The following is a 27,335-nucleotide window of genomic DNA, read 5'->3' as shown; positions in this document are numbered from 1 at the left end:
AAAGAAGGAAAGATGAAAGAACAGGGACGTCAGCCCACTGCCCCCTTGTGGCCTGAGAGGCCACCAACGTGTGGCCCTTTTAAATGACTCGAGTCGGTTTGAGTTACAGAACTCAGCTGTGGATTGAAGATGATAAACCTCGACTCCAGCATAGAGAGGCTGAGTGAATGGATCTCTGCTGTCCCGTCTGCCATGATGTCTTCAGAGATCCTGTCCTTCTGTCATGTAGCCACAGCTTCTGTAAAGACTGTGAAGAGCTGGTGGACAGACAAAGAAGTAAAAGACTGTCCACTTTGTAAGAGAAGATCTTCAACGGACGAACCACCTCTGAACTTGGTGTTAAAGAACCTGTGTGAGACCTTCTCACAGGAGACAGAGCTCTTCACATGCTCTCTGCAGTCTGCACTCAGAGGAACTCAGACTCTTCTGTCTGGACCATCAGCAGCCAGTGTCTCGTCTGAGAAGATTCAGACCATCTGGGAGGTCAAAGGTCACAGTGACCTTAGTAGACTGAAACTACTGGTGATTTAAGTGATATTTCAAATCTGCTGTATTTGAGTTAATTCGTTTCTCGATGAACGGCAGGTTAAGATTTTGACGCAGTTTTCGTTTAGTGACGTCACTTCAGCCTCGTGAAAAAGTATTTGAATAAGATGACATCACACTTTACCTTGTTTCCGTGTGGTGACTCCGTGATGACAACATGAGTGTGATGCAGAAACACAACACACAACACTTTAACTGTCTTGTTGTATTTATTGTTATATATAATATATATATATAATATAAAACGTTTTTAATCTGAGAAACAGGAAGTGACACAGGCGACTGAAAACAAACAGCATCACTCACTTTGGTTCATGTTAACGTCACAAAACATAAGAAATGATCCGGAAGCAGTTTGTTTAAAGGTCCAGTGTGTAGAGTTTAGTGACATCTAGTGGTGAAGTGTCATGTTGCAGCTGAACACCCCTCCCCTCCCCCTCTCCTTCAGAACATGAAGAACCTGTGGCAGCTTCAGATTTTATAAAAACTCAAAAGGTTTTAGTTTGTTCAGTCTGGACTCATGTAGAAAACATGGAGGAGCCCCTCCATGTAAATATAAAGTATTTAGATCTAAAGTATTCAAATATAAAGTATCTAAATATAAAGGATTTAAATATAAAGGATCTTTTCTGGGGTAAAGAAAACTACAATTCAAACAATTTAGATGAAACAAACTAGTGAAAACATCATTATTCAGCATTAAATTTCTGCCATTAGATTCTTTCACCTGAATCTGACACACTGGACCTTTAACCGCGGCGTCTTCAGGTCCAACAGCACCAGGCGCTCAGCAGGGACCCCAGCAGGGCCAGGATGGGCGTCGCCATGGTAACGGAAGGGCTGGAGTTGCACAGGTTGCTGCTGCAGCAGCGGTAAGTGAAGCTGGAGATGGACGGGAACATCAAGGAGAGCTGCGAGAAATTGCAGTCTGTGTATTTGATGCACTGACGGATGGTCTTCCCACCTGGACACAAAGAACACAAACACACACATATGTATATGTTTTAATTGACGACTTAATCATCACTAATTGGTCTGGCTCCTGTCACATGACCCCTGAAGCATCAGCTGGACACTCACAGTGTCACATGACCCTGTTGTCTTTGTTAACAGCTGTCAGTTCAATTCTCTATCTCACTCTGATACAGCCATTCACATGTGGAGGAGAACATGTGTTGTTCAATCTGTTTACACCGGCACACGCATGACCAGTGCATGTGAGTGGTCACATGATCTGTGTTTGTGTGGGCGGGATTAGTGTTAGTGTGGGCGGGATTAAAACTGATACGGAACACAGATATGTTTGAAATTAAGAACGTATTTAATGTATTTGTGTTTGTGTGGATGTAGCTGCATTCGTTTTTTAAATCCTCACTAACATCAACTGAGAACTGGAATCAGAGAAATGAGCCGAGTGAGAATCTTTAAGAAAAACTTCAAACATCTGCTTCAAGTTTTATTCACAACGTTTAATCTTCATGTGACCTTGAACCTAACTGTGTTGTGTGTGAAACATCAAGTCTGTTGGATGACTGGAGGCCATGTTGTTTTAAATGATTCTTAATCATTATGAACACTGACCTTGTTCATCCAGAGAAATACACGAGTCCTCATTCGTGCACTCCTGGACGTTCTGACAGCTTCCAGTGGAATCTGAACATTTGTAGCAGCGAAGTCCAGATCCTGCAGAAGAAGAAACTGGTTTAACTTTCATCAGCTCGACGGACGGAGATCAACAATCAACAGGTTTCATTTTTAGTTTTTTATAACTTTGTTCAATAAATCAACATTTACAGAATAAATGCACCTGTAAGTTATCAGGTAGAACTAGACACACAAAGCAGCAGCAACACTCTTATTTATAAATATATATATATATATATATATATATATATATATATATATATTTATATATACGGGTTGATAGAGAGGTAAAGTTTAAAGTTAGCCTTGAAGAGCTTTTCAGATGGATTTGTAACATGCACACCGAGATAGATGGAACGACCGTGACACTTTTCAAATGGTGAGCAAAGTAAAGGGGATTCTTCTGCAGCCACATTGAGCGGCATCAATTCTCTTTTGTCGAGATATTTGTTAATGTCAATGCTATTTACATCTGGCAAGGGTAGATGATAATAATAATAATAATAACTATATGTACTATTTAATTATAATGAATATAATAAAACATATATGTCATATTTTTTCACTTGATGTGTCATTATATGTTGTTTTATTGAACACTACATTTGTCTGAGGGAATCCGTCTTGAATTGTACACCTATTAAACGTCTGTCACTTGTGTGTCACAAATGTGAATATGGCATGAAGTAGTATCCATTTGAATATGAAATAACTTCAAATAAAAGTGTAAGAAATATCCCAAAATAACAAAAAAGAGGCAACAGATGGATTATGTGAACTGTGATATCTACAAAGACCGAAGTTATGAACTATTATTTTATTGATTGCATATAAATAAGTCTGTGAAGAAGGACGGATCAATTATTTGACATATTTTGTGTCTGTGTAGTTTTCCTCCAGGTGATCCCGAGAGGCTCGACCTGTGGATGCTCAATATGAAGAGACAGAACTGGACTCCGCAGAAGACTTCTCGTCTCTGCAGTGAACATTTCCAGAGAGATCAGCTGAGCATTGACTCAGAGGTTCACAGAAATGTTTGAATAACTTCTGAGACAACAAGCATCAATTAAATTGATTAATTGTTGAAAATGATATGGGTTAATGATTTATTGCATCACATTACATTAGCTGTTAAGGTGGGTTTACTGACACACCAGTGAAGTTGAATGTCCCCCTGATGCAAATTACTATATGAAGACTTTACCAATAAAGATTTTATATCATTTAATGCAAAGATCCTGTACCTGATCATCTCATCGCCCACATTTCATATCTGTTAGTGACTAACAGACTCTCCAAGTGAGTCAGCCAAACACTGTGCAAGCCTAAGTAATCTTTGAAAGTAATTATTAATATTTACATAGCAACTGCAATTTTAGCCTGAACTGTGTACAGAGTTTTTTATCTACAGAACTTGAACACACAAGCCTTTTGTATCAATGACACTCAGTTACTGTGCAGTAACAGAATCATTTCTTGTCATTTACTCAGGGAGGGTCACGCCTGAAGGACACCGCTGTGCCAGCCAGAGGGAGAGCTATGTGAAGTGGTAGGTGTGAATGAGGACGTAAGTGATATTAGTATTTCTGTTGGAAATAGCCGATCAGGGCAAAGTTGTTATGACGCAGCTGAACAGGCTCTCTGAGCAGAGAGACAATGCAGAAAATCACATCATCCTGATGACCTTGCTCATCACCACCATCTCCTCTCTGACTTCACCTCAACAGTATCTTCTACCTAACTCCTCTTCCTCCAACCACAGGAAACTATTCTCCTTATTCTCTTCTCTCCTCACCCTTCCTACTCCTCCCCCTCCTTCCTCCCTCACTGCTGATGACTTTCCAACTTACTTTACCAAGAAAGTAAAAGACATCAGCTCCTTGTTTACTCCTATGCTCATCCAGAAAGCACCTCCCCCAACCCTCACCTCTGATGGCCTTACCTGCTTCAGCCCTCTCTCCTCTGAAGATGTTCTCACACTAGTGACGTCTAACCGTGCCACCACCTGTTCCCTTGACCCGAATCCCTCCTCTCTTCTCCAAGACATCTCTCATGACATCCTGCCATTCCTCACCACTCCGATCAACTCCTCCCTCACTTCAGGCATTATTCCAGCTCCTTTCAAGACAGCCATAGTAAAGCCACTCCTAAAGAAACCCACTTTAGACTCAGCTGACATCTGAAACTACAGACCTGTTTCTCTTCTTTCATTCTTCTTTAAAACACTGGAACATGCACTCTACAACCAACTGTCCTCCTATCTTTCAGAAAATGACTTCCTTGACCCGAATCATTCAGGCTTCAGGACTGGTCACTCCACTGAGACGGCCCTCCTCACGGTGACTGAGTCGCTCGGTGCCGCCAGAGCCTCGTCCAACTCGTCAGTCCTCTCCTCGACTTATCCTCTGCGTCTGACACAGTCAACCACCAAATCCTCCTCTCCACTCTGGCTGAACTGGGCATTGCTGCCTCTGGTCTGACCTGCTTCACATCATACCCTCACACCTTTCAGGTCACATGGAATGTCTCCTTGTCTAATCCCTGCCTTCTGGAACCTGGTGTCCCTCAAGGCTCAGTATTAGGACCGCTTCTGTTTTCACTATACACTAGATCACTAGGCTCTGCAATCACATCGCATGGATTCTCTTATCACTGTTATGCTGACGACACCCAACTGTTCCTCTCTTTTCCCACATCCTCGTCCAACACCCACGTTGCAACGTGCACCTTGTCATGGGTGGGCTTCTAACTGAGACAGGCCAAAGTGAATGTTTTACCGTAGTGATTTCAACATGTCATATTTGTTGCATGGGACACCTGAGGGAAGTTAAAACATTGAGGCCAACATGTTGTGTACCTGAGGAAAAGAGGTTGAGTGCATCAATGGTTTCACAACACAATGAGATTTAATGTGGAAGAACTCCATACTGTACACTCATCGTCTTGGTAGTGCACTGTTTAATCCAAAAGCATATTCAAATACATAGTTGAACATCCACAGAATATAAGGACACAAAGTTGGTTTATAAGTGACATGTATGCAATAATACCGTACTGTTCTGTTTCCTTTCATTTTATTATGGACGGACGAATGTGAAGGACACAGCTGTGCTGACCGTGTTCTGTCTCTTTAAAAAATTAAAAACTGGGTTTTTATCAAAGTTGTATCAAAGCAGACAGTAACAGATGAACACTGCTGTTGTAACTGTGATGACTGCCAACTGTCAGCAGCTGCAGGTCATCTTTAGTTGAGGGAGGAACACATGAAGTGTTGTGCAGATGAAGCTGGTGCAGGTCGTCCTCATGTTGACCAGCCTGAAGCTGCCGCTCTCCACCATGTTGCTGCTGCCACAGTGGATGGGGACACCTGAGGACATCAGGTGCTGCAGTGCTTCATGAAATGAAATGAAAAAAATCAGTATAAAGGTTTTATACTGAAATCACGATGTCACATCTGTAGGATAACGTGGAACAAATAAGCAACGCCTCAGATTAAACACTGTCTGTAAATACTTTCTACAGAACCTGTATACTGATATACTTAAAGAAATAAACATTGTACAAATATATAAAATGTCTTTCTACCACATCTGTAATATTCAAGGTGATAATCTCTCACAGTGCTGTTGATAACAGTCCACTTCAAGTCCCTCAACGTCTCAGTGTGAAAACAGATCAATATATAATAACTATGAGAACTGTTTACATCAGTGGTGTGTGGACATTATAATCACATCTGAACTGTCATATAATTCACTGTGAATCCATAGCAGGCTAAAAGACGGGTTGGTAATAGTAAAGGTGGTTAAACGAGTCTGTCTTGATCAGAACATGTGTTCAACATATAGTTACTATCATATGCAACTTATTATGTAGCTATTACAATTGAGGATTTCGATTATTATATCATCAATTTATAATTCAAATTATGTGACAACTAAACACACAACTCTTTACTAGAGATGTGAAAACTTGGTATGAAGTAGTTAACTTCAAACTTTACATTAGACGTGTTAAATAAAAGATAAATTACCACAATAACATTAAAAGCCACTTGAGGCCTGTGAGTATATGTGGTATGATTATGATAATAGATGAATCAATAGGTTTTGTTGTTGTAAAGTTTCAGGGTAACTTACCTCTGTTCGGTTCGTTGTGACGAACGTGACCATCCCAGCAACAACACGAGGAAACGCACAGACCGATAACATGCGAGATAAACCATCCCACGTGATACGACTCAGCCAATCAGGTCAGTGCATTCAGGTGGTAAACATGTGACTCAACCGTGCAGACAAGAGAGAGTCAGAGGGAAGTTCCACAGGAAAGTTCCACAGGAAAGTTCCACAGGAAAGTTCCATAGGAAAGTTCCATAGGAAAGTTCCACAGGAAAGTTCCACAGGAAAGTTCCACAGGAAAGTTCCACAGGAAAGTTAGACAGGAAAGTTCCACAGGAAAGTTCCATAGGAAAGTTCCACAGGAAAGTTCCACAGGAAAGTTCCACAGGAAAGTTCCACAGGAAAGTTAGACAGGAAAGTTCCACAGGAAAGTTAAATAGGAAAGTTCCACAGGAAAGTTAGACAGGAAGAGACGGTGGAAAGAAAAAGAAAGAGAGCGACACAAGAAACAATGGGAGAGAAACACAGGAGTGAAACAGAAAAAGGGAAATTCAAGCTATTTCTCCCTTTACTTGATTTTTCCGAAGTTAAGCACTTTATTTGAACATTTTATTTATTTTCTCTTATTTTGAAATGAGAGATCATTGTACTTGTCTGCAATCAGACATACATGTTCAGTTCTATGTTACGTGACAATCATTATTGTCAAAAGGTTTTGAATCGTACTGAAGTCATGTGATTTGACAGTACTGAGTACATGTACACTACTTTACAACTTAATTATATATATTAGTACACAGTGCGACACTTCTGGACCTTTGTCATTAATGTTGAAGACTCCAGGTCTGAACCTGCTCCTCTACTGACCATCACACACACGGACACAGTTTGAGTGTCTGTAGTTGTGAAATACTTCGTCAGTGTGATGTTCATGTCTTCTTCTCTTCTCTGGACAAACCAACAGAACTCACCCAGGTGAAGAGTCCCGCCGCAGAGCAGCAGCACGAGTCCGAGGCAGAGCTTCATCTCACGGCAGCAGGTCGTCCGGACGGCTGGTGTCTGTCTGTGTCTGTCTGTGTCTGTCTGTGTCTGTGTCTGTGCTGCGTCAGTGTCAGTGGGGGGGCGATCAGACTGACGGAAGGGAGCGGACAGTGTTTCTACTTCAACGTGCTGACGTAATGCGGTGAGCGTTTTGTGTAACTTCCGGTGTTAACTGGCGTGTGTCGACCTGTTCTCTTCTTCGTGTTCATATTAAGAACATCAGAAACATCCGGTCTCAGGAGGACGCTGAGAAACTCGTCCATTCTTCTCCAGACTGGATTCACTCTTTATTATCAGGACGTCACAGGAAGTGTGAGGAAAGTCTCCGGTTGGTCAAAGTGCTGACAGGAAGTAGAAGAGATCTTATTACTCCTGTCTTCTCTACTGTCAAATCCAGAAGATCTAGATCCTGCTCCTCACAGTTAAACCTTAACAATCAAACCTTCATACGTCAAAGAGCTGATAACACCATGTCATCCAGAAAGATCACTTCACTACCAAAACACAGGTTCTCCTGTGGTTCTAGGGTCTGTAAGAGGAGAACAGGAGGTAGAACCTTCAGCCACCAGGCTCCTCTCCTGTGGAACCAGCTCCCACTCTGGGTTCTAGAGTCTGTAAGAGGAGAACAGGAGGTAGAACCTTCAGCCACCAGGCTCCTCTCCTGTGGAACCAGCTCCCACTCTGGGTTCTAGAGTCTGTAAGAGGAGAACAGGAGGTAGAACCTTCAGCCACCAGGCTCCTCTCCTGTGGAACCAGCTCCCACTCTGGGTTCTAGAGTCTGTAAGAGGAGAACAGGAGGTAGAACCTTCAGCCACCAGGCTCCTCTCCTGTGGAACCAGCTCCCACTCTGGGTTCTAGAGTCTGTAAGAGGAGAACAGGAGGTAGAACCTTCAGCCACCAGGCTCCTCTCCTGTGGAACCAGCTCCCACTCTGGGTTCTAGAGTCTGTAAGAGGAGAACAGGAGGTATAACCTTCAGCCACCAGGCTCCTCTCCTGTGGAACCAGCTCCCACTCTGGGTTCTAGAGTCAAGAGGAGAACAGGAGGTAGAACCTTCAGCCACCAGGCTCCTCTCCTGTGGAACCAGCTCCCACTCTGGGTTCTAGAGTCTGTAAGAGGAGAACAGGAGGTAGAACCTTCAGCCACCAGGCTCCTCTCCTGTGGAACCAGCTCCTACTCTGGGTTCTAGAGTCAGACACCAGAGGTTTCTCTCTGTTAATGAGGAGTTTCTCCTCCACAGACTCAAAGTGCTGCTCATTGTTCACCTGTTGGTTTCTCTCTCTCTCTCTCTCTCTCTCTCTCTCTCTCTCTCTGAATTCAATTGATGCAGACACACACAACACTTTAACTGTCTTGTTGTATTTATTGTTATATATAATATATATAATATAAAACGTTTTTAATCTGAGAAACAGGAAGTGACACAGGCGACTAAAATCAAACAGCAACACTCACTTTAGTTCATGTTAACGTCACAAAACATAAGAAATGATCCGGAACCAGTTTATTTAACCGCGGCGTCTTCAGGTCCAACAGCACCAGGCGCTCAGCAGGGACCCCAGCAGGGCCAGGATGGGCGTCGCCATGGTGACAGCATGGCTGGAGTTGCACAGGTTGCTGCTGCAGCAGCGGTAAGTGAAGCCGGAGATGGCCGGGAACATCTGGGTGAGGCGAGAGTTATCACAGTCTGTGTATCTGATGCACTGACGGATGGTCTTTCCACCTGGACACAAAGAACACGAACACACACACATATATATATATATAGATATAGATATAGATATATATATAAATACTGTGGGACATCCTCTGTTCTTAACTCTCAACAAGAGTTAAACAAACCTTTTAGCTGGGAAACAGAACATAGAAACCTCAGAGAGACACATGTGAGGATCCGTCTCCCAGGACGGACACAAGTGCAATAGATGCCACGTGTGATGGATAACGTCCGAAATATAAGAGTAGCTCTCTGTACCTCTGGATCTTCTCATGCTCATTTTTCCTGATGCTAGTTTCTGTTGCTAAATGCTGTTCGGCCGATACAGAACGTCAAGGGTCTGACTCCTCCGTCCTTCAGGCTCCACCCACACGACTACGTTATCGTTTGAAAACTCATCATCTCTGCTGCAGATTCATCTGACGTCCTCGTGACTCCAGAGTTCTAGAGAAGCTCAAACTGAGAAGTGTGTCAACGCTGCTGGTCCTTCTTCATGTGACCTTGAACCTAACTGTGTTGTATGTGAAACATCAAGTCTGTTGGATGACTGAATGTCTGTTGTTTAAAATGTAAATGATTCTTAATCATTATGAACACTGACCTTGTTCACTCAGAGAAATACACGAGTCCTCATACGTGCACTCCTGGACGTTCTGACAGCGCCCGGTGTAATCTGAACATTTGTAGCAGCGAAGTCCAGATCCTGCAGAAGAAGAAACTGGTTTAACTTTCATCAGCTCGACGGACGGAGATCAACAATCAACAGGTTTCATTTTTAGTTTTTTATAACTTTGTTCAATAAATCAACATTTACAGAATAAATGCACCTGTAAGTTATCAGGTAGAACTAGACACACAAAGCAGCAGCAACACGTATATATATATATATATATATATATATATATCTATGTATATTATTTCCATCTCAGTAAAATGAACCGTCTTGCTAACAAAGTAACAAAGGCAATTACATCCTTATTCATTTTGGTCAGAGCGTGATAAATGTTTCTTTCCAGAAACTGACAAGAGATGGACAACTCCAGAACATGTGAACATGATTAGCAGGAGTCTGGTTCCATCTCACACAGTTTGGGTTCACATCTGCAGAGATTTTGGAGAACCTTGCCTTGGTTCAGCCCTATGAACAAGTTGACACGGAATGAGACCATGCCGAGAACAAATGGAAGATGTGTGTACCCCTTTAAGAGACCCTTCCCATGATTCACCAGGGAGTGCCTCACCTAGTTCCTCCTCCAATTAGGATTTAAATTTGTTTGACCAACGTTGAGCATAGATTATCGACATGGTACCTTTCAGAGTAGGGAGCGGGGTAAGAACTGTGTCAAACTGCGTTTCAGCCGGGAGGCTGGGGAATTGGGGTTCTACGCTGCGGACGTAACTCTGGATCTGTAAGAACCTGAAAAAGGGATGTGTGGGAACACCAGATTTAACTGATAATTGCTCAAACGCATTAAATATATAGTCAATATAGAGATCTTTAAATATTTTAATACTGAGATTAGACCATGTTGAGAAAGCACTGTCAGCCATAGATGGGGGAAAAGCTGGGTTTGAGGCTACTGGAGCGGAGAGACGGGCTGTCTGGACCCAAGGTAGCGTCTGAAGTGGTTCCAGATCTTCAATGTTGTTTTAACAGGTATTTTTGGTGAAAGAGGAGTAAGGGCCTGTGGTGGAGGAGTGAGCAAGAGAAGACAATGTTGCTGGTAAAGAAACGGCCTCCATTTCTAGCCAAGTTGGGGGAGGGGATATCACTCTGCCCTGCAACCAGTACTGAATGATCCTAAGATTAGAGGCCCAATAATAGAACCTGAAATTTGGTAGCGCTAATCCTCCACCTGATTTGGGCCTCTGCAAAAGTTGCTTTTGGGTCCTAGGAGTCTTTTTATTCCTTATAAAGATCAGAGTAGGGTGTCTATGTTTGGGAAGAAAGATAAAAATGTACTTATTAAGTTAAATCTAGAGATGCAGCAAAGACCAGCGTTCACAATGGTCCTTAGAACGGGTTGATAGAGAGGTAAAGTTTAAAGTTAGCCTTGAAGAGCTTTTCAAATGGATCTGTAACATGCACACCGAGATAGACGGAACTACCATGACACATTTCAAATAAGAGGAATTTTCTGCAGCCACATTGAGCGGCATCAGTTCACTTTTGTCGAGATTCAGTTTGTATCCTGATAGGTGACCGAAGGATGTGATAGTGGCAAGAGCAGCCGGAACGGAAACAGAGAGGTCGGATATATATAGCAATAAATCATCTGCATATAAAGACAGTTTGTGTTCCTGTCCAGATCATTAGTGTATCATGTGTGTATCATGTGTGTGGATCATGTGTGGATCATGTGTGTGGATCATGTGTGTGGATCATGTGTGTGGATCATGTATGTGGATCATGTGTGTATCATGTGTGGATCATGTATGTGGATCATGTGTGGATCATGTGTGTGGATCATGTGTGTGGATCATGTGTGTGGATCATGTATGCGGATCATGTGTGTGGATCATGTGTGTGGATCATGTATGTGTATCATGTGTGGATCATGTGTGTGGATCATGTGTGGATCATGTGTGGATCATGTATGTGGATCATGTGTGTGGATCATGTATGTGGATCATGTGTGTGTATCATGTGTGGATCATGTATGTGGATCATGTGTGTGGATCATGTGTGGATCATGTGTGGATCATGTATGTGGATCATGTGTGTGTATCATGTGTGGATCATGTGTGGATCATGTGTGGATCATGTATGTGGATCATGTATGTGGATCATGTGTGGATCATGTATGTAGATCATGTGTGGATCATGTATGTAGATCATGTGTGGATCATGAACTCACCCAGGTGAAGCGTCCCACAGCAGAGCAGCAGGAAGAGTCCGAGGCAGAGCTTCATGTCGTCTCACTGATCACCCTGAAGCAGACGGAGGACGGAGCCACAGCAGCAGAGCGTCCGGCTGGTTTGGTGTCCGAGCTTGTTCCAGTGTCAGTGACCTCCCTCTGAGGAGGATGGCCGTGGACTGAGAGTGGCTCTTTGTCCAGGGGCCCACAAAGACCCCCTGTCTGAGCAAACGTCCTCCTCCTCCTCCTCCTCCAACAATTAGTGTTCATGTACAGTAAAGGTCTCGTCTCACTGTGAATCTGCTGAATCCATCATGTGTCTCCACTGATAAACATCTTTGATTCCAGTAACTGTGGCGACTAAAGTACTGTGGTGTAGGTACATTATATTACATTATTAATGATATACGTATTATATTATACATATATATATATAAAAGCATATTATATATATGATATCATATACCATATTATGTTATATTGTATTGTATTATAATATTATATATATATATATCATATTGATATATTGTGTTATATATATTTATACGTATAATATATAATATATTATATTGTGTTATATATTGTATTATATTATAATACGACTTAAGCATCAGTAGCTGGTTGAGTTGGAGCTCATTTTAAATCACATACAGTTTGGTAGTGATGATAATAATCAATGAATCTGTTGAGAAGATGTGAAGCAGGAAGAAGTGAACAAGTGTAAATTGTAACTGTAGATTTGAGGTCAGTTAAATACTTGTTGTACATATCGCTCAAAGAGCCCAACTCTGCCTGGCTTCCATTAGAGAGGGGACATTTTTTAGCCAATCACATCAAGGCATCAATCCACTGGTCAATTCATAATTTTAAAAACCAATCAAATCATCTTGAGTCATAAACAGCCACAGCCTGATTCTTTGACTTCTCTGTTGTATTTGTGGAATTACTGTTTTAATGACCTCAGTGATTCCTCTGAAGAAGCTGTAGATACATTCCGTCACTTTTTATCCTAATACTTTTGTTAAAGTGAAAGTATAATGTGTTCTCTGATTAGATTATTATTATATCACATTTAGTGTGTGACAGTGGTTTGTGGGTGAAAGTGCCGAGGTTTCAGTTTGTGACTGTGTCGACTGTTCTGTTGTGTTTCTATCGGTTCCAGGGTGTGACAGCTCAGCTGCTGCCTCACAGAGCAGCGTCTGTATCTGCGTCCAGCTGCTGAGACCTTTTGTCCAAACCTTCAGTCTTCATTCTAACTACTTGTGAACACTGGACGACGGATGTGGCACCATCATTTATTCTTTCTCCGCTTTCCCCTCATTCTCCACCAGGGGGCGCTTTGGAGGCACTTCACACTCAAGTTGGGGGTCACGATCCAAAAAATCGCATATAAAGAGATAAGCCAAGTGAGACTCCTAGTGGCAGAAGTTACTGCATGTTTTTAATCTGTGCAGTGAACATTAGCATGAAACAACAGAGACCAGGTCAACGCCCATTCCTAACTCCTAACCCCTAACCCCTAAACCCTAAACCCTAACCCTCATCCAGAAATGAAGCTAAAATATCTCAGACATGAATGCTGCCATCTTGTTGGGATGACGTTGTTCTACTTTGTTTTTTTAATTTGTGCATGTCCCATCTGCTAACATGGAAGAGGCAGGGTTAATGACCTAATCTGCAGCCAGCCACCAGGGGGTCGATGTCTTAGTGTTTGGATGAAGCGTCACTGATCAGGTGACGTCAGCTGATTCGTTCACAGTGACATCACTGTTTCACCAACGTCCTTTAATTTGAAGGAAGTTTGAAGAAAGTTGTTCAGATAAAATGTATTTTAATTTGTAATTTGCATCAGAAGCAGAATAGAAAAAACAATGAGCAGAGAAATAAAGTGATCACAAGTTTGTTTTTGGTTCATCTGTGATAAAAAGTTCAGCAAACACCAAACTTAAAGCAGCTCTGGAGTCAGATTACAATCAGCCATCATGAAGAGAAACTCAGAATAAGGCCGAGCACAAAACTTCTGCATTCATCAGTGAAACGTTTCAGGACGAAAGGTGAAGCAGAAAAAACTGACGAGTGATTCTGCTCTGAGCAACCACGTGCACAACACACACATGCACAAAATATCCATAAATCAAAGAAACAGCTTTTATCTTTCAGTCACATGAAAGGATTCACAGCTCAGAGGTCACGTCGTCCCGACTTCAACACTTAAAGGAGAAGTTCGTTTTTTTTCAACCTGGTCCTTATTTCCAGCATATGGTTTGTAGATCTACTCACCCATGAAGGTTTGGAGTAACTTGGAGTCCTTCGGACGCTTTTAGATCCTCACGCGATCGGCGTATATCCATACAACGCAAGTGACTGGGGCATCCACGATACAGCCTCTAAATAACCATTATCTGCCACGAAACTCTTTATTTACTATGAATCTCCAGCACTAGTCCCCTGTGAGTCCAAGTTGCTTTGTTTACATCCCGGGCTTTCACTGGGGTGACGTCACCGAGGCACGCAGCCACAGCACAGCTGACGATCAGGTGTGTTGGTTTACACGGAGTTTGCTGTGGCTAGTTTTGCGCAACATGGCCGAACACTTATCAGGTGCATTACAGTACAGTATTTTTTGTAGGAGTGTATTTATAGTAAGCTGGTCCCGCTTTGATATAAGCCTTGTAGAGAATTATTCAAGGTATATTTTACCGTTTTGAACTTTCAGATATTATACACTGATCCATATTTGCACTGGTTATAGCCTAATAATATCATTATACAGCTTCAAAAGAAAAGCACGACCTAAACAACACAGAGTTAGCTTGTTGCTGATGCTGCAATGTTGGCTAACAACATGAGAGTTTCACAACTGAGACCTCGTGTTGGATTGAAAAGCAGGGATTTGATCATCTCTGCCTGAGACGCTGCTTTGTTTCAATCCAGGTTCATTTCGTGTTTGTTGATTAAACAGGAAGACAACTCGCTCTCGGCTCGCTAAGCTAACGCTAGCTTCGAGGCTGCTCTTTAGCCCGCTGAAGTTAGCTAGCCTTTCACCGGGTGAATACGCCCGAGCACCAGGACATAGCTGCTTTAAAAAAATACTGTACTGTAAAGCACATAATAAGTTTTCTGCCATGTTGCGCAAAACTAGCAGCAGCAAACTCTGTGTAAACAAACACACCTGATCGTCAGCTGATCTGCAGCTGCGTGCCTCGGTGACGTCACCCCAGTGAAAGCCCGGGATGTAAACAAAGCAACTTGGACTCACAGGGGACTAGTGCTGGAGATTCATAGTAAATAAAGAGTTTCGCGGCAGATAATGGTTATTTAGAGGCTGTATCGTGGATGCCCTGAACCCTTGCGTTGTATGGATATACGCCGATCGCTAACAGCGTCCGAAGGACTCCAAGTTACTCCAAACCTTTATGGGTGAGTAGATCTACAAACCATATGCTGGAAATAAGGACCAGGTTGAAAAAAACAAACTTCTCCTTTAAATACACTTGTCACTGCTCAGTGCAGTAACGATCGACTGCCTCTAATTAGAACCTCATGGATTATTGACGACCGATACGTTAAATGTGGTGTTGTAAATTTGTTTCTGAAATACTTTATACAATTTGTTTAAATCCCCTTCACATCCTAAAAGCATCAAAAATAAAGTCGTCTGGGAAAAAAATGCAATAAAGCCTCAAGTGTCTCACAAGACAAAACAAAACGACCAATCAGAGAAATGATTGTCTGGTGTACCTGTCTGTCACTAACTGACCTGTCTGTCTATCGTCTCTCTGCACACGAGACTTCAGATGGACAAAACACAGAGACGAGAGTCAGACGTTAGCAACTCACAGAAAAGTCCTCTTCAGTGACGGAAACCTGACACCATATTCCTCTACTGGCAATGAGAAGGGAGAAAAACAAACAGACAAACGTTCACAGCCAGGAATTCTGGTGTAAATGAGTTTAAAGTGTAGCCTGCTCTTGCAAAACCTTCCAGGATTAACAACCCTAGCTTTAATTATAGCTATATACAACGTCAGTGCTAAAAGCAACACTTGAACATCTTCATGCAGTTTTATGAAACATTTGAAAACTGAGCTTTGGTCAAACAAAGAAGATGCGCCAGTGAACAACATATTTGCTGCAGTGCTAAACAAATACAGTAATTGAGATTATGGCGGAGCAGGTTAGCACCTTTTTCTTCAGTTCTTGCATTCAGTCAAAATGGAACAATCATCAATTCAAGAGAAAAATAGTCTGTTTAAAAAACAGCTGAAAGCATATACAGTTTATAGTCGGTACAGGGTGAAGCAGGGCTGTGTATTCCTAATAGAAATATAAAGCCTGTTCTCAGCCCGACACTCTGAACTGAACATTTACTTTGATTGTTCCTCTCGTCGAACTGAGTGACTCAAGGATTTCACTCGTGTGGGTCTGACTCATCAGTGAAGGATGTCAGGCACAGACATGTCAAAGCAACACTTCTTCTCACCGGCGACACCCAGTGGCCGAAAGAATTTTGTTTTCAGGTTATCGTCCCTCTCATTCTTGTGAACATAATATTTTGACCAGTTGTCACTTGAACTCAAAGATCAACTGATTCGATTTCAGAGGTCGAAGGTCAAAGTGACCTAATAACAATCTGGGAAAAAATTGTATGTAGACCGGATCTGTAGTTTGGCGGAGGCGTACAACCACAGGCGGTTATTTCTTTTTTTCTTGACAGGTGAAGCAGAATCTGTATCCAGGGACCAGATCTTGGGGCTGGTTTCTGTTTCCAGTTCGACCAATCAGGTTTAAAGGGAACTTCAGTTGCCCGCAGGTGAACAGTCAACGTGGAGAGAAAAGGAGATGGAACACATGGACTGAAATGTATCGACTAGTGACTTTTTAATTCATCTACTTTATATAGCTATGACTAGAGATTAGCCAAAATCTCATCTGGACTTAAAACATCTTGCGTTTTATGTGGATAAACTTTCGACTTGTGATAAAAGACAAAACAGTGAACAGGGAACCGAAGACAAAGTTTCAGATTTTTCCGCGGAGGATAATTCCTCATCAGATCAATTCCTATACTATACTAAAGATCAGCTTCAAATTAACTTGTATCCTATTGACTTCTTCGTATTAGTGTTGTGAGTTGTAGTTGTATTTTTGTCATCATGCTAACACCCCCGGGTGTGCCTGTTAGATGTCTGGGTAAAACTCTGTGTTGACATCAACACTATGCAAAACAGACTTCTGATCAGCAGTCGACATCCTGTTCAACACCTCCGTTGACAGAGAGTAACTGTTACCAGACTTTTCCTCGAACCAGCTGTCCAATGCTCTCTTCCCATCGAAGCTGCTGATGGATGGCCCGTTAACTGCCACGGTCAGCAGGTCGTTCATCTGCTCCAGGGTTAGCCGGGAACGGTTGTTCTTGCACATTTTCTGTAGAGACCCTCGTCCTTTATCGCAGCAGGCTGTGGAACTGGGTAGCACCCTGACAACCTGCACAATCCGGTTCAGCAGAGGAAAACGCTGCTTGTACCTGCAGATGTGACTGATGACTTCTTTGAAGCCATTCATGCTGTAGTAGTCTGCTTTCAGATCCTTCCATTCCACCACCAGGCAGCCTCTGAACTCTGTCCTGGCTTGGGAGCTCTCTTGACCTGCAGAAGGAATGGACTCCAGATGTTTGAATATCAGCTGGATTTCCTCCTCCCCGTAGACTTGAAGGTCCTCCCGGCTGTGAGGCCAAGTGGACAGGTCCAGGACCTTGCAGGCTTTGGCAAATGAGCGGCTTTGCAGATCCAGCCTCTGGGAGAGGATGCCTTGACTCTTGTTGCAAATCTTTTCTCTGATTGATTGAAACTTGGACTCAGCAACGCGCAGATTCTTCAGAGCAACGCCGTTGAAACTTTCACGAAAGTTTTCCTCGAACTCCTGTAGATACTCTCCAGGGCAGTCCACCAACTGGCCTATCTCCTGAATGGCCTCCTCAACTTTGGCTTCCACCCGTGACACCAGAAGGTACTCTCCCTGGAAAGTGAAGGCTAACCGTGAAAGAACCGCTATGATGTCCAGGAGGAAGTAGATTAGCTTTACTGATTGATAGTCCATAAGGAACTGGAGGAGAGTGAGAGCGATGGCTGCAGCATCAGCTCTCTGGGTCTGGCTGCTGATCTCCTTCAGATGGGCAACTACCTCCAAGTAATCTTTGATGAGTGCATTAAGGACATTTGGTTCTCCAATGATCCATCGAATGGCTCTAATGTCTCCAAGGAACTCCGTCTCTTCTGACAGTGTCGGAGCAGTTGACCGTAGCTCGGCCATCATACGAGGGGAGTAGCGGTAGAAACTGAGAAGTTGCTTAAGGTTGTTTTCCAGGTCCTCAAGACAGGAGAGCTCCTTCCCACTGATGGCATCCAGCACCTCAAGATGAGGCCGATGGATCATGATGGGAAGACAGAGGATCCAGGGAAAAGACTTTTGCACAGCTATGTATAAATTGGCTCTCATTCCTGAGGAGATGTTAGTACCGTCCACACCCAGACCCACAACCATTGAGTCCTGAAACCTGAGTCCCAGAACCCCAAAGGCTCGATCTATGGCCTGGAGATATCCGTCCACACTGGTCATGCTCAGTCTCTGCAAGGACAAGAACTCAGTGTTGGGTGAGCCTTCATTGGTTATGAACTGCACATAGACTGCCACCATGTCTGAAAAAAGGTCATCATTTTGGGCATCCATTATGATGCTCAGAAAGGGAGACAGGCGCATCTTCTCAGCCAGGTCTTCTTTTAAAGCACGGGAGATGTGGTGGATGAGGATCTGACAGTCTCCTTCATTCATGTACTGATCCACCACCTTGAGCTCACATTTCTTCAGCAGCTCTGCCAGAGGACGAAGGTCAGAGAAGGGCCGTCCCTCCAGGGCCAAGTGGTATGCTGCGTTGAACAGCAGCAGCATGTTCTTGCACATCTCCTCTGTCTTCTCCGGGTGCATGCGCAGCTTGTAGAGCTGCAGACACTTCTTGTGAAGGTTGCTCTGGCTGTGGAGCTTAATTGTGTGGATTTTGAACTGCTTCGAGCCGATGATGAAGGCGGATGTTCGGGACGACTGGACAGTGTACTGGCGGCAGACGTGACACCACATCTCATTCAGGGTCGGTGAGTAGCGAAGGAACCAGAACTTTTTTAGCCACTCCTGCTTGAAACGACGTATCCGTCGGCCTCCTCCAGAGGAAAGCTTCGAAGAGTCCTCTGGAGAAATCACAAGATCTGCAGCAATCGACTCATCAGCCGAGTCCACGTCCTGGTCGTCTTCATCCAGAACCACCTGGGTGGGGGTCAAGGGCTCCATCCCTGAAAACACAAACACAATCATCTTCTGCAACAGACTTTCAGTCATTTTTGTTTGGTTTAGATTTTAACTTTAAAATTTGAATGATATTATTACCTCTATCGATTTTTGGTTGTGCTAGTGGACTTACTCTGCGGATGGAAGCCACTTGTGCACAAGTCTATATTTATTGTGTGAAATTTCTCTATATATAAAAATGCATTTGTGTCAATCACGCACCAACTCCGAAGAGTTAGTCATCAAAGTTTTCGGAGCATGTTGATTTGCTGCGTTTTTTTACATCTGTCACTTGTGTCAGAGAACTGGGAGCGAATCAAACTGGATCCTGACGCCCTGAAATCAACGTGGAATGATCGTCAGCTTGATCAGAAGATGAAATTCTTCTTGTTTCTGACGGCTTCTCAGGATTAGATGGACCCAGTCTTTAAAGAGATGATCACAAATCAACCCCCCCTGCTCCGTTTTCTCTCCCAAGGCCAATCATCAATGATTAGAACAATAAAACACATTAGTTATTGGACAGATCAATATGCACGGTTTCATCACGTCCACAGGATCAATCCAACTGACTTTCATCCCTCCATTTATCCTTTGTCTTTAGAATTTTAATTTGAAAAGATATTAATGAAAAACACTTGCATTCGATCAAATCAGTTTCCATGAAACCTACCTTGTAAGTCTTCAATGGGTCCCTGCTCAGGGTGGGGGGGGGCCTGATGGTCGTGATGGGTCTGCTGGGACATCAACGGACCGACCACGCCCGCCTGTTCTCCTCTGAGACGGGAAAGCTCCTCTTCCAGCTCCAGGATCCTCCTTTTCAGCTTGACACAGTTGGGGCAGAAGGAGGTGGAGGGCTCCTGGTTCCCCTCCTCCTTCTCCTCCACCTTCAGGTTCAGGAGGTTGGAGCCGCTTTCAGTCAAGTTCAAGCCCAACCCGAGCGTCTGCACTTTGCACTCACTGTGGAGGGACGACTGGGAGCTGAACTTGCTGGGGTCCACTAGAGAAGCTTCTAGCACATCTTTGAAGATGAGGTCTATCTTCTTCCTCTTGGCAGGAGGCTGACTGTCGGACTCGTCACTGGGTTGTTTACTGGGGCAGTGTTTGCCCTGCACAGCTGACTGCAGGCAGCCAAAGTCTCTCTGAACATTGGGCAGGGCCGCTGGCTTCCTGGTTTCTAGAAGAAAACAGTTTCCAGTTTCAGTTCCACTTTTCCATCACCAGGCCCATACTGACCATCAGGAGCACAACGTGTGAATTTTGTGTTTATTATTTTCATAATTTTACAAACTTCTTGACCAAATTTCTCATTTTAATTGTTATTGCATTTGACTGAGACATAAATCTTATGATGATAAACTTAATATCTACAATGACAATAAAACTCTCAACTTCAAACCTGGAATCAGTTTTGATCCAGTTCAGTTTTAACTGGAACATTTAGCTTAGAATTAGAAAATAAATGTCAATACACGGCCGCCCCTGTAATAAAACATGAGCCTCTCCGTTATAAACTGTAGGGCAGAGAACAGATGTGACAGCAGCACCACCTGCTGGAGAACAGATGTGCTAACTGGCCTCAAAATACAGCTTTTCCTAAGTGTGTCACACTGACATCCAGAGGATCAAAGTCTGTTCAAGTGACGGACAAAAGATCACAGACAAAACAACCAGAACTCTTCAAAAGGTTTTGCAAGGATAGATTCCCAATGCCATCCCCGGTCAGCTTTCCACTCTAATGTGAATCTGCAGAGTCTAAAGCTGTTTTAGGACATGAACTCTGGAGAATGTCCGCACAATAGTGTCCTGACATGTTGTGTAGTCAGTGTTTGTCCTGTGAAGAAGCAGCAGCAGATTATCAGGGTCCGACTCGTTCACAACAACAGGAACATGTGGGGGGACATTCAGGCGAGGGGTGGAGCCTGTAGAGCAGCAGGAGGCGGGACATGACGTCCAAACTCTGCTGTGTAAAGATCAGTGTTGTTGTTTACAGCTCGTCCACAAGGCGTCGGCCCTCATCACCAAAACATCTGGAAACTCCTCGTCTTTCCAAGTTGACGTCTTCGTCTTCTACGTGTACGGCTCCTCTTCTTCATCCTGAGACATTTGTGTTCTTCCAGTTTCACGTCCGTCACATTTAGCTCATGTCTGAAAGCAGCTAAACTGAGTATTAATAACTAGTATTTTAAAAATGTTTTTTTATTTGATAAACGAGAACTCTACCACTGATATCTTACGTCTATAAAAAACTGTTGGTGGAGCCAGTGGACAAGTTAAGACATCAGTGCCTGAACACTCCAAACTAAAGGAGCCTCAGTTCATTCTCTGTGCTGATGCATCTCACCTGAGTCCAGGTTGCAGTTGATGCTTCCCCGCAAAACACTGTGAAGCCGCTGGACATAATCGTCGCTGTACCAAACCCGAAGCTTGTCTCCTGCCACCAGCCTCCGACACACTCTGAAGTAGATGCTCTGATAGTGTTGAAACACTGTCAGGTTCCTGTCGCTCTCCTCAGAGGAGGTCCGAACAAACCTGCAGGGAACACGAGGATCACAACATCAGAAGAGATGTTGATTTTCCATCGGGTCCTGAAACAACAGTGAACCTGTGATTCTACTGAGTAAATTCATTCTGTGAGGAAAATAGATTCCAACGTGCAAATTAAAGTCTGACGTCTACTTGTGTAAATAACGTTTCTCCAACACACCATCTCCCATCAGGAGAAACCCCGATTGTCCCAAACTAAACATTATCATTTCTACAGAAATATGAAGGTGGAGGACCGAGGACCAGAGGGATTCTGGGTAGAGGAGTGTTCACCAATCAAAGGAGAGGAGCATTAGCCACTGGTTCCACTTCCTTTTAAATAAAAGTCATGACTTGTTCATCCACTTCCTGTTCTTCCTTCACTATCTCACCTGACGTCACAAGCTGTGTTGAACATCACCCAGTGTATGATGTAATCAACTGCCTCCATTCTGTGCACGGCTTTTTAAACTGAGACACCTGCAGGTAGCAACAGGAAGTGCTCCATACAGCTGCTGCCTGTCATCACATCTTTGAAAAACATGAATGAAACTGTGAAAAATCAAACGTCACCTCATCCAGTTTGCTTTGGTGTCATCACTGCCGTCGATGGACTGATACGTGTTGTTTAAATCAACAACCTGAAACAATAACAGAAACAAGAGGTTGAGAATGGACGTGTACACGGCTACAAACGGCTCTCTGATTGGTTGGACTCACTATCCAGGAGAAGAGGCCGGATGATTTGTCTTTAGACACCAGCTCTCCCTCATACGGACCGAACACCGCCCCCTTGGGGATGATTGCATCCACGCAGCGAACATCCACCTGACTTCCCTCAGAGAAGACCTCCAGACCTCCTGGGACCGTGAGCGCCGCCCTGTTGGCCACCCCAAGGATGGCGGGCGTGTCAGGGACAAACAGAGGGGGCCCGTGTGACGGACACTCGTCCCGAAAATGGTCCTGACACTCCTCACAGACTGTGGACAGACGTCAGATCTTTGTAAACAACATAATCATTTCGGTTCAGTGGCTTTTCCCTGATGGAAGAAAGTGAAGTATCTTACACCAGAGATCCAGAGGCTGCTCGTTCATGGTGGAACCATGATGATGAAAGAACCCACTTCACAGCCCTCTGTGATATAAACAACACAGCTATTATTAATATATATATTTATATTTATATACAGTCAGTGATGGTCTTTATATACAGTCAGTGATGGTCTTTATATACAGTCAGTGATCATCTTTATATACAGTCAGTGATCGTCTTTATATACAGTCAGTGATCATCTTTATATACAGTCAGTGATGGTCTTTATATACAGTCAGTGATCATCTTTATATACAGTCAGTGATGGTTTATATACAGTCAGTGATGGTCTTTATATACAGTCAGTGATCATCTTTATATACAGTCAGTGATGGTCTTTATATACAGTCAGTGATGGTCTTTATATACAGTCAGTGATGGTTTATATACAGTCAGTGATGGTCTTTATATACAGTCAGTGATCATCTTTATATACAGTCAGTGATCATCTTTATATACAGTCAGTGATGGTCTTTATATACACTCAGTGATCATCTTTATATACAGTCAGTGATCATCTTTATATACAGTCAGTGATCATTTATATACAGTCAGTGATGGTCTTTATATACAGTCAGTGATGGTCTTTATATGCAGTCAGTGATCATCTTTATATACAGTCAGTGATGGTCTTTATATACAGTCAGTGATCATCTTTATATACAGTCAGTGATCTTCTTTATATACAGTCAGTGATCATCTTTATATACAGTCAGTGATCATCTTTATATACAGTCAGTGATCATCTTTATATACAGTCAGTGCCTCTGGTCTGAACAGAGTTGATCCGGTCAGGTTATATAAGTCAGGTAAAACATATATATCAGGTTATATATGGTCCAGTAGCGGCTCTGGACTGAACCAGTAGCCGCCTTGGTGAGTCTCTGCTCGGTCTCGATCAGCTGACTACCTGCCCTCAGTGACACACACACTGACCCACCTGGTACAAACAGCGGGGACACGGAGCTTCTCTCCCGGGGGAAGCGTCGCTCTCACCCGGACACTGAGCTCCAGTCGCCGCCGCCTCCAAAGTTTCCGTTAATTTACACAACGACTGTTTCCTCGAGCTGTGGCCATCTTCATCACAGGAAGTGACGTCGGAGGAAGGAGGCGTCAGCGCGGGAAATAAAGTTATATTTAAGTTTCGTTGAGACACACAGACACACACTCTCTCTCTCTCTCTCTCTCTCTCTCTCTCTCACACACACACACACACACACACACACACACTCTCACACACACTCTCTCTCTCTCTCTCTCTCTTTCTCACACACACACTCTCTCTCTCTCACACACGCTCTCTCTCTCTCTCTCACACACACACACACACTCTCTCTCTCTCTCTCACACACACAAACACTTTTCTTATAGTTTGAGATTTTGAGAGCTTTATTCCTCTTTCATCTTGGCCACACTCATCTGTCCATCAAGGAACAGCCTTTCTCTCCTTTCATCCTTTATTCCTAGAAACCTTTACAGCATCTACTGTTAAACGTTTTATTTATTATTATTTAAATCAAAGGAGAGAAGCTAAGAGCAGCAGAAACAAACACCTCTCTCCTTTGATCTCGCCTGAGTTAGTGTGTCACTCTTCTTGCATTTAGCCTTTGATGGAACGTTCCTGAAAGAACATCATATTGTTTCTCAGACACAAAAGAGATCAAAGACCAAGTAAACAACTGCATCTTAAGGAAACAACATTGAAATTCCTGAAGCAACTGAACAGTGAAACGACGACTCTCACAAGCATGACACACGCTTATTCAGACAGAACTGACCGGTCACGCAGACTTTACGTGTCAGAGATTGAAGAAACATTTGAACCGCAGGAGTCCACGCGAACAGTTCATGAGCGGAACAGCTGCTGTGAATGTGAGGATGAAGTGGCTCAACTTGAAAATATAAGAAACAGAAGAGAGATTCAAAGACTTAAGGAAGAGTTAAGCGAACTTAAGATCCGATTGAAGGATGCAACTGGGAAAATACGTGAGATGACTCTTCTGTTGGACAAAGTAAAGGCAGAGTTTAGAAAAGTGGCCAATGATCAAGAGAAACAAGCCAAAGAGAATCAAGGCCTGATGATAGCAGTGCGAGATCTGAGCTCACCAAGAGTCGAGGTTCCTCTGCAGGAGGCTGTTGAGGTTCCTCTGCAGGAGGCTGTTGAGGTTCCTCTGGAGGAGTCTCTGGCTCGTAGGTGTTGCAAATGGCTACTCATGGTATTTCTGTGTCTTTGCTTTGTCGCTGTGTGTTTCTCTCTTCTTCCATGTCTGGAGTCGAGCAGCCTGGCTTCACACTTGGACATGACCTATGAGCTCACATGGCTCCTCAACCCCCAGCAACCAGTTCTCTTCTGAACAGGCGCAGCCAGAGTCGGTGTGGAGTCACACAGCTGTTCCTGGCCTCTCTCTGTCGCTCTCTCTCTCAAGCTGTTTTCAGACCTCTGGGTAAAATCCAGAGTTCCTGTCCCACGTGAAAAACGCAGCAGGAGATATTTCTTTTCTTTTTGTTTCTTCATGTTTGTGTCACACATGTAAGAAGCTCATCACCCCCCCACTCACTCACAGTGAATCAGTGGAGGATCCTCTGCTGTGTCCACTCTTCTCCTGTAACTAGACTTTAGAGACTTTATACAGGAGCTCCGTTTTATTGTGTTTGTGTCTCTTCTCCTTCGGTCGTTTCTGACTCATCTCTCTCAGTGAGTGCGGTGCACCAACCACAAAATGTAACAGTGTTACATTAACACAATTCATTAAAGTGTAACTGGAGTTCTTACACATTAACTCCAGTTTGTACCCACTGTGTTACAACTGATCTTTTTGCACTTTGAATCTACCTCTCAAGAAAAAATTATGAAATGCGAAAAGAGTAAAAACCAGGGATTAAAACTAAAGTGTTAAAGGGGAAGAATATATAAATTAAATTAAATATCTGTGAAACTGTTGAAGGTCTAAAGAAGAATAAATGAAATAAATACAATTAAACTAAGTGAAAAACCAGACACACACATCAAGAGTCAAACCGTCACACACACACACACACACACACACACACACACACACACACACACACACACACACACACCTTTAGCTTAACTTAACTACAAAATTAACAATTCAGAAGTTTTGATGGTAATGATGCATAAAAACCTCAAGTGTAAAAACTTAGATGAAATTGAAAACATATGTTACAGAGATGGTAAAATCAAGGCCACAGTTCTGGGTCTACCCTCGAGTCTCCTCCTGGTTGGACGACCTCATGAGGATGTTGACTAGATGCCTGAATAACCTCAACTGTCCCCTGTTGACATGAAGAAGCAGTGGTTCTACTCCGAGCTCCGGGGGTGAGGATGTCTGAACTCCTCACCCTGATTCTAAGGCTGAGCCCAGAAAAAAAACTCCAGCCAAAGTATTCACAACCTCATTCTTTTGGTCTGACCCAGAGCTTGTGGCCAAAGGTGAGGGTTGACATGTAGACTGGTATATCAAAAGCTTTGCCTTATGGATTACCTCCTTCTTCACCACAGCAGTCCGCCTGCATAACAACTGACATAGCACTGACCCAGCTGCTAATCTCACACTTCATCTTCCCCTCACTTGTGAACACGACCTTGGGGCAGCTACTCTTCCTGATCCCAAAGAGCCAAATGGTTTGCCAGAACTTCTTTTAGACCAATCGTAAGTCCTTCTCCATGGCCTCCCCAAACTCCTCCCACATCGAGATGGTGTATCCGTGAGGAAAAGACTCTTTCATTCTCTGGGGAAAACTCAAACAAAGTGGCGCTCAGCTGTAGACTTGTGAGTATCATCACTGCCACCTGGTGCCCATCAGCCTGGACAACTCCAGAAAAGTAGAGTCCGGCCTCCCTCCAGGATTTTGGTTTCAGAACCTACGATGTGTGTTGAGGTGAGGCCTTATATACAGTCTATGGGTGAGGCCAACTATTTGGTATCGCTCTACCTGGCGGGGGAAGAAGCTTCCTAGAGCTTGTCTGCAATGCCAGGGACCGTGGAGGAATACAAAGAATGACAAAAAAGAATTTGAAAACATTTCACTGAACAGTTTCTCATCATTCTCTTACCACCTTCACCTTGGCTCCATCTGAATTGTGCAGAAACATGTAGGGAGGCTGCATTCAGTCAGAACATGTGATGATGCAAAGGGCCCATAATGAAAATTCTTGGTACAAGTACATTTACCGCACACCTATAATATATACATATAACATTTAAATTATTATATATATATATATATTCACACATTAACATATAACATTTTAAATATACACAGTATACATATATATAAATGATTAAAATGTTATATGTTAATGTGTGAATGTTTCATAGCATCGCCCACATCAGATTCTTAGCGGTCGCTGGACGATCCCTTCATGGTGTTAAATAAATAAGATGATTAAGAATGATGTGAACGCAGGTCAAAGATTGTTCCGGTAACACAA

General features: G+C 43.3%; 3 protein-coding genes and 1 long non-coding RNA gene across 6 annotated transcripts; 1 reads left to right on the top strand and 3 right to left on the bottom strand.

Annotated features, from left to right (window-relative positions):
• Positions 1-736: 736 nt before the first annotated feature.
• Positions 737-12,119, bottom strand: cd59b (CD59 molecule (CD59 blood group) b). 2 transcript variants are annotated; one of them, XM_069529114.1, is made up of 5 exons: positions 11,923-12,119; positions 9,666-9,767; positions 7,280-9,070; positions 2,128-2,229; positions 737-1,510 (listed from the first exon to the last, which is right to left on the bottom strand). In XM_069529114.1, the coding sequence occupies exons 1-3, from the start codon at positions 11,975-11,977 to the stop codon at positions 8,871-8,873; spliced, it is 357 nt and encodes a 118-aa protein (XP_069385215.1). In that variant the 5' UTR covers positions 11,978-12,119; the 3' UTR covers positions 737-1,510; positions 2,128-2,229; positions 7,280-8,870. The 2 variants fall into 2 exon arrangements, with proteins under 2 accessions (XP_069385215.1, XP_069385216.1); XM_069529115.1 differs by lacking the exons at positions 737-1,510; positions 2,128-2,229 and adding an exon at positions 5,131-5,581 and having other exon boundaries at positions 6,330-9,070.
• LOC109623847 (CD59 glycoprotein-like) lies at positions 1,311-2,260 on the bottom strand. Its single transcript, XM_020078315.2, has 2 exons — positions 2,128-2,260; positions 1,311-1,510 (listed from the first exon to the last, which is right to left on the bottom strand). The coding sequence occupies exons 1-2, from the start codon at positions 2,258-2,260 to the stop codon at positions 1,311-1,313; spliced, it is 333 nt and encodes a 110-aa protein (XP_019933874.2).
• Positions 5,579-7,398, top strand: LOC138410914 (uncharacterized). The gene is made up of 2 exons (XR_011243551.1): positions 5,579-6,726; positions 6,779-7,398. It is a non-coding gene; the product is annotated as an uncharacterized lncRNA (long non-coding RNA).
• A 1,617-nt stretch (positions 12,120-13,736) lies between the features above and the next one.
• Positions 13,737-25,873, bottom strand: prdm11 (PR domain containing 11). 2 transcript variants are annotated; one of them, XM_020109478.2, is made up of 7 exons: positions 23,820-25,871; positions 22,854-22,921; positions 22,507-22,766; positions 22,360-22,427; positions 21,605-21,792; positions 19,934-20,437; positions 13,737-19,265 (listed from the first exon to the last, which is right to left on the bottom strand). In XM_020109478.2, exons 2-7 carry the CDS (start codon positions 22,879-22,881, stop codon positions 17,104-17,106), a joined length of 3,210 nt encoding a protein of 1,069 aa, XP_019965037.1. In that variant the 5' UTR covers positions 22,882-22,921; positions 23,820-25,871; the 3' UTR covers positions 13,737-17,103. The 2 variants fall into 2 exon arrangements, with proteins under 2 accessions (XP_019965037.1, XP_069385195.1); XM_069529094.1 differs by lacking the exon at positions 22,854-22,921 and having other exon boundaries at positions 22,360-22,766; positions 23,820-25,873.
• Positions 25,874-27,335: the final 1,462 nt, after the last annotated feature.

Source organism: Paralichthys olivaceus, chromosome 7 (genome assembly GCF_024713975.1).
Source record: "Paralichthys olivaceus isolate ysfri-2021 chromosome 7, ASM2471397v2, whole genome shotgun sequence".
NCBI lineage: Eukaryota > Metazoa > Chordata > Actinopteri > Pleuronectiformes > Paralichthyidae > Paralichthys > Paralichthys olivaceus.
The sequence above is the reverse complement of the archived record's forward strand: the minus strand, read 5'-3'. Positions and strand labels throughout refer to the sequence as shown.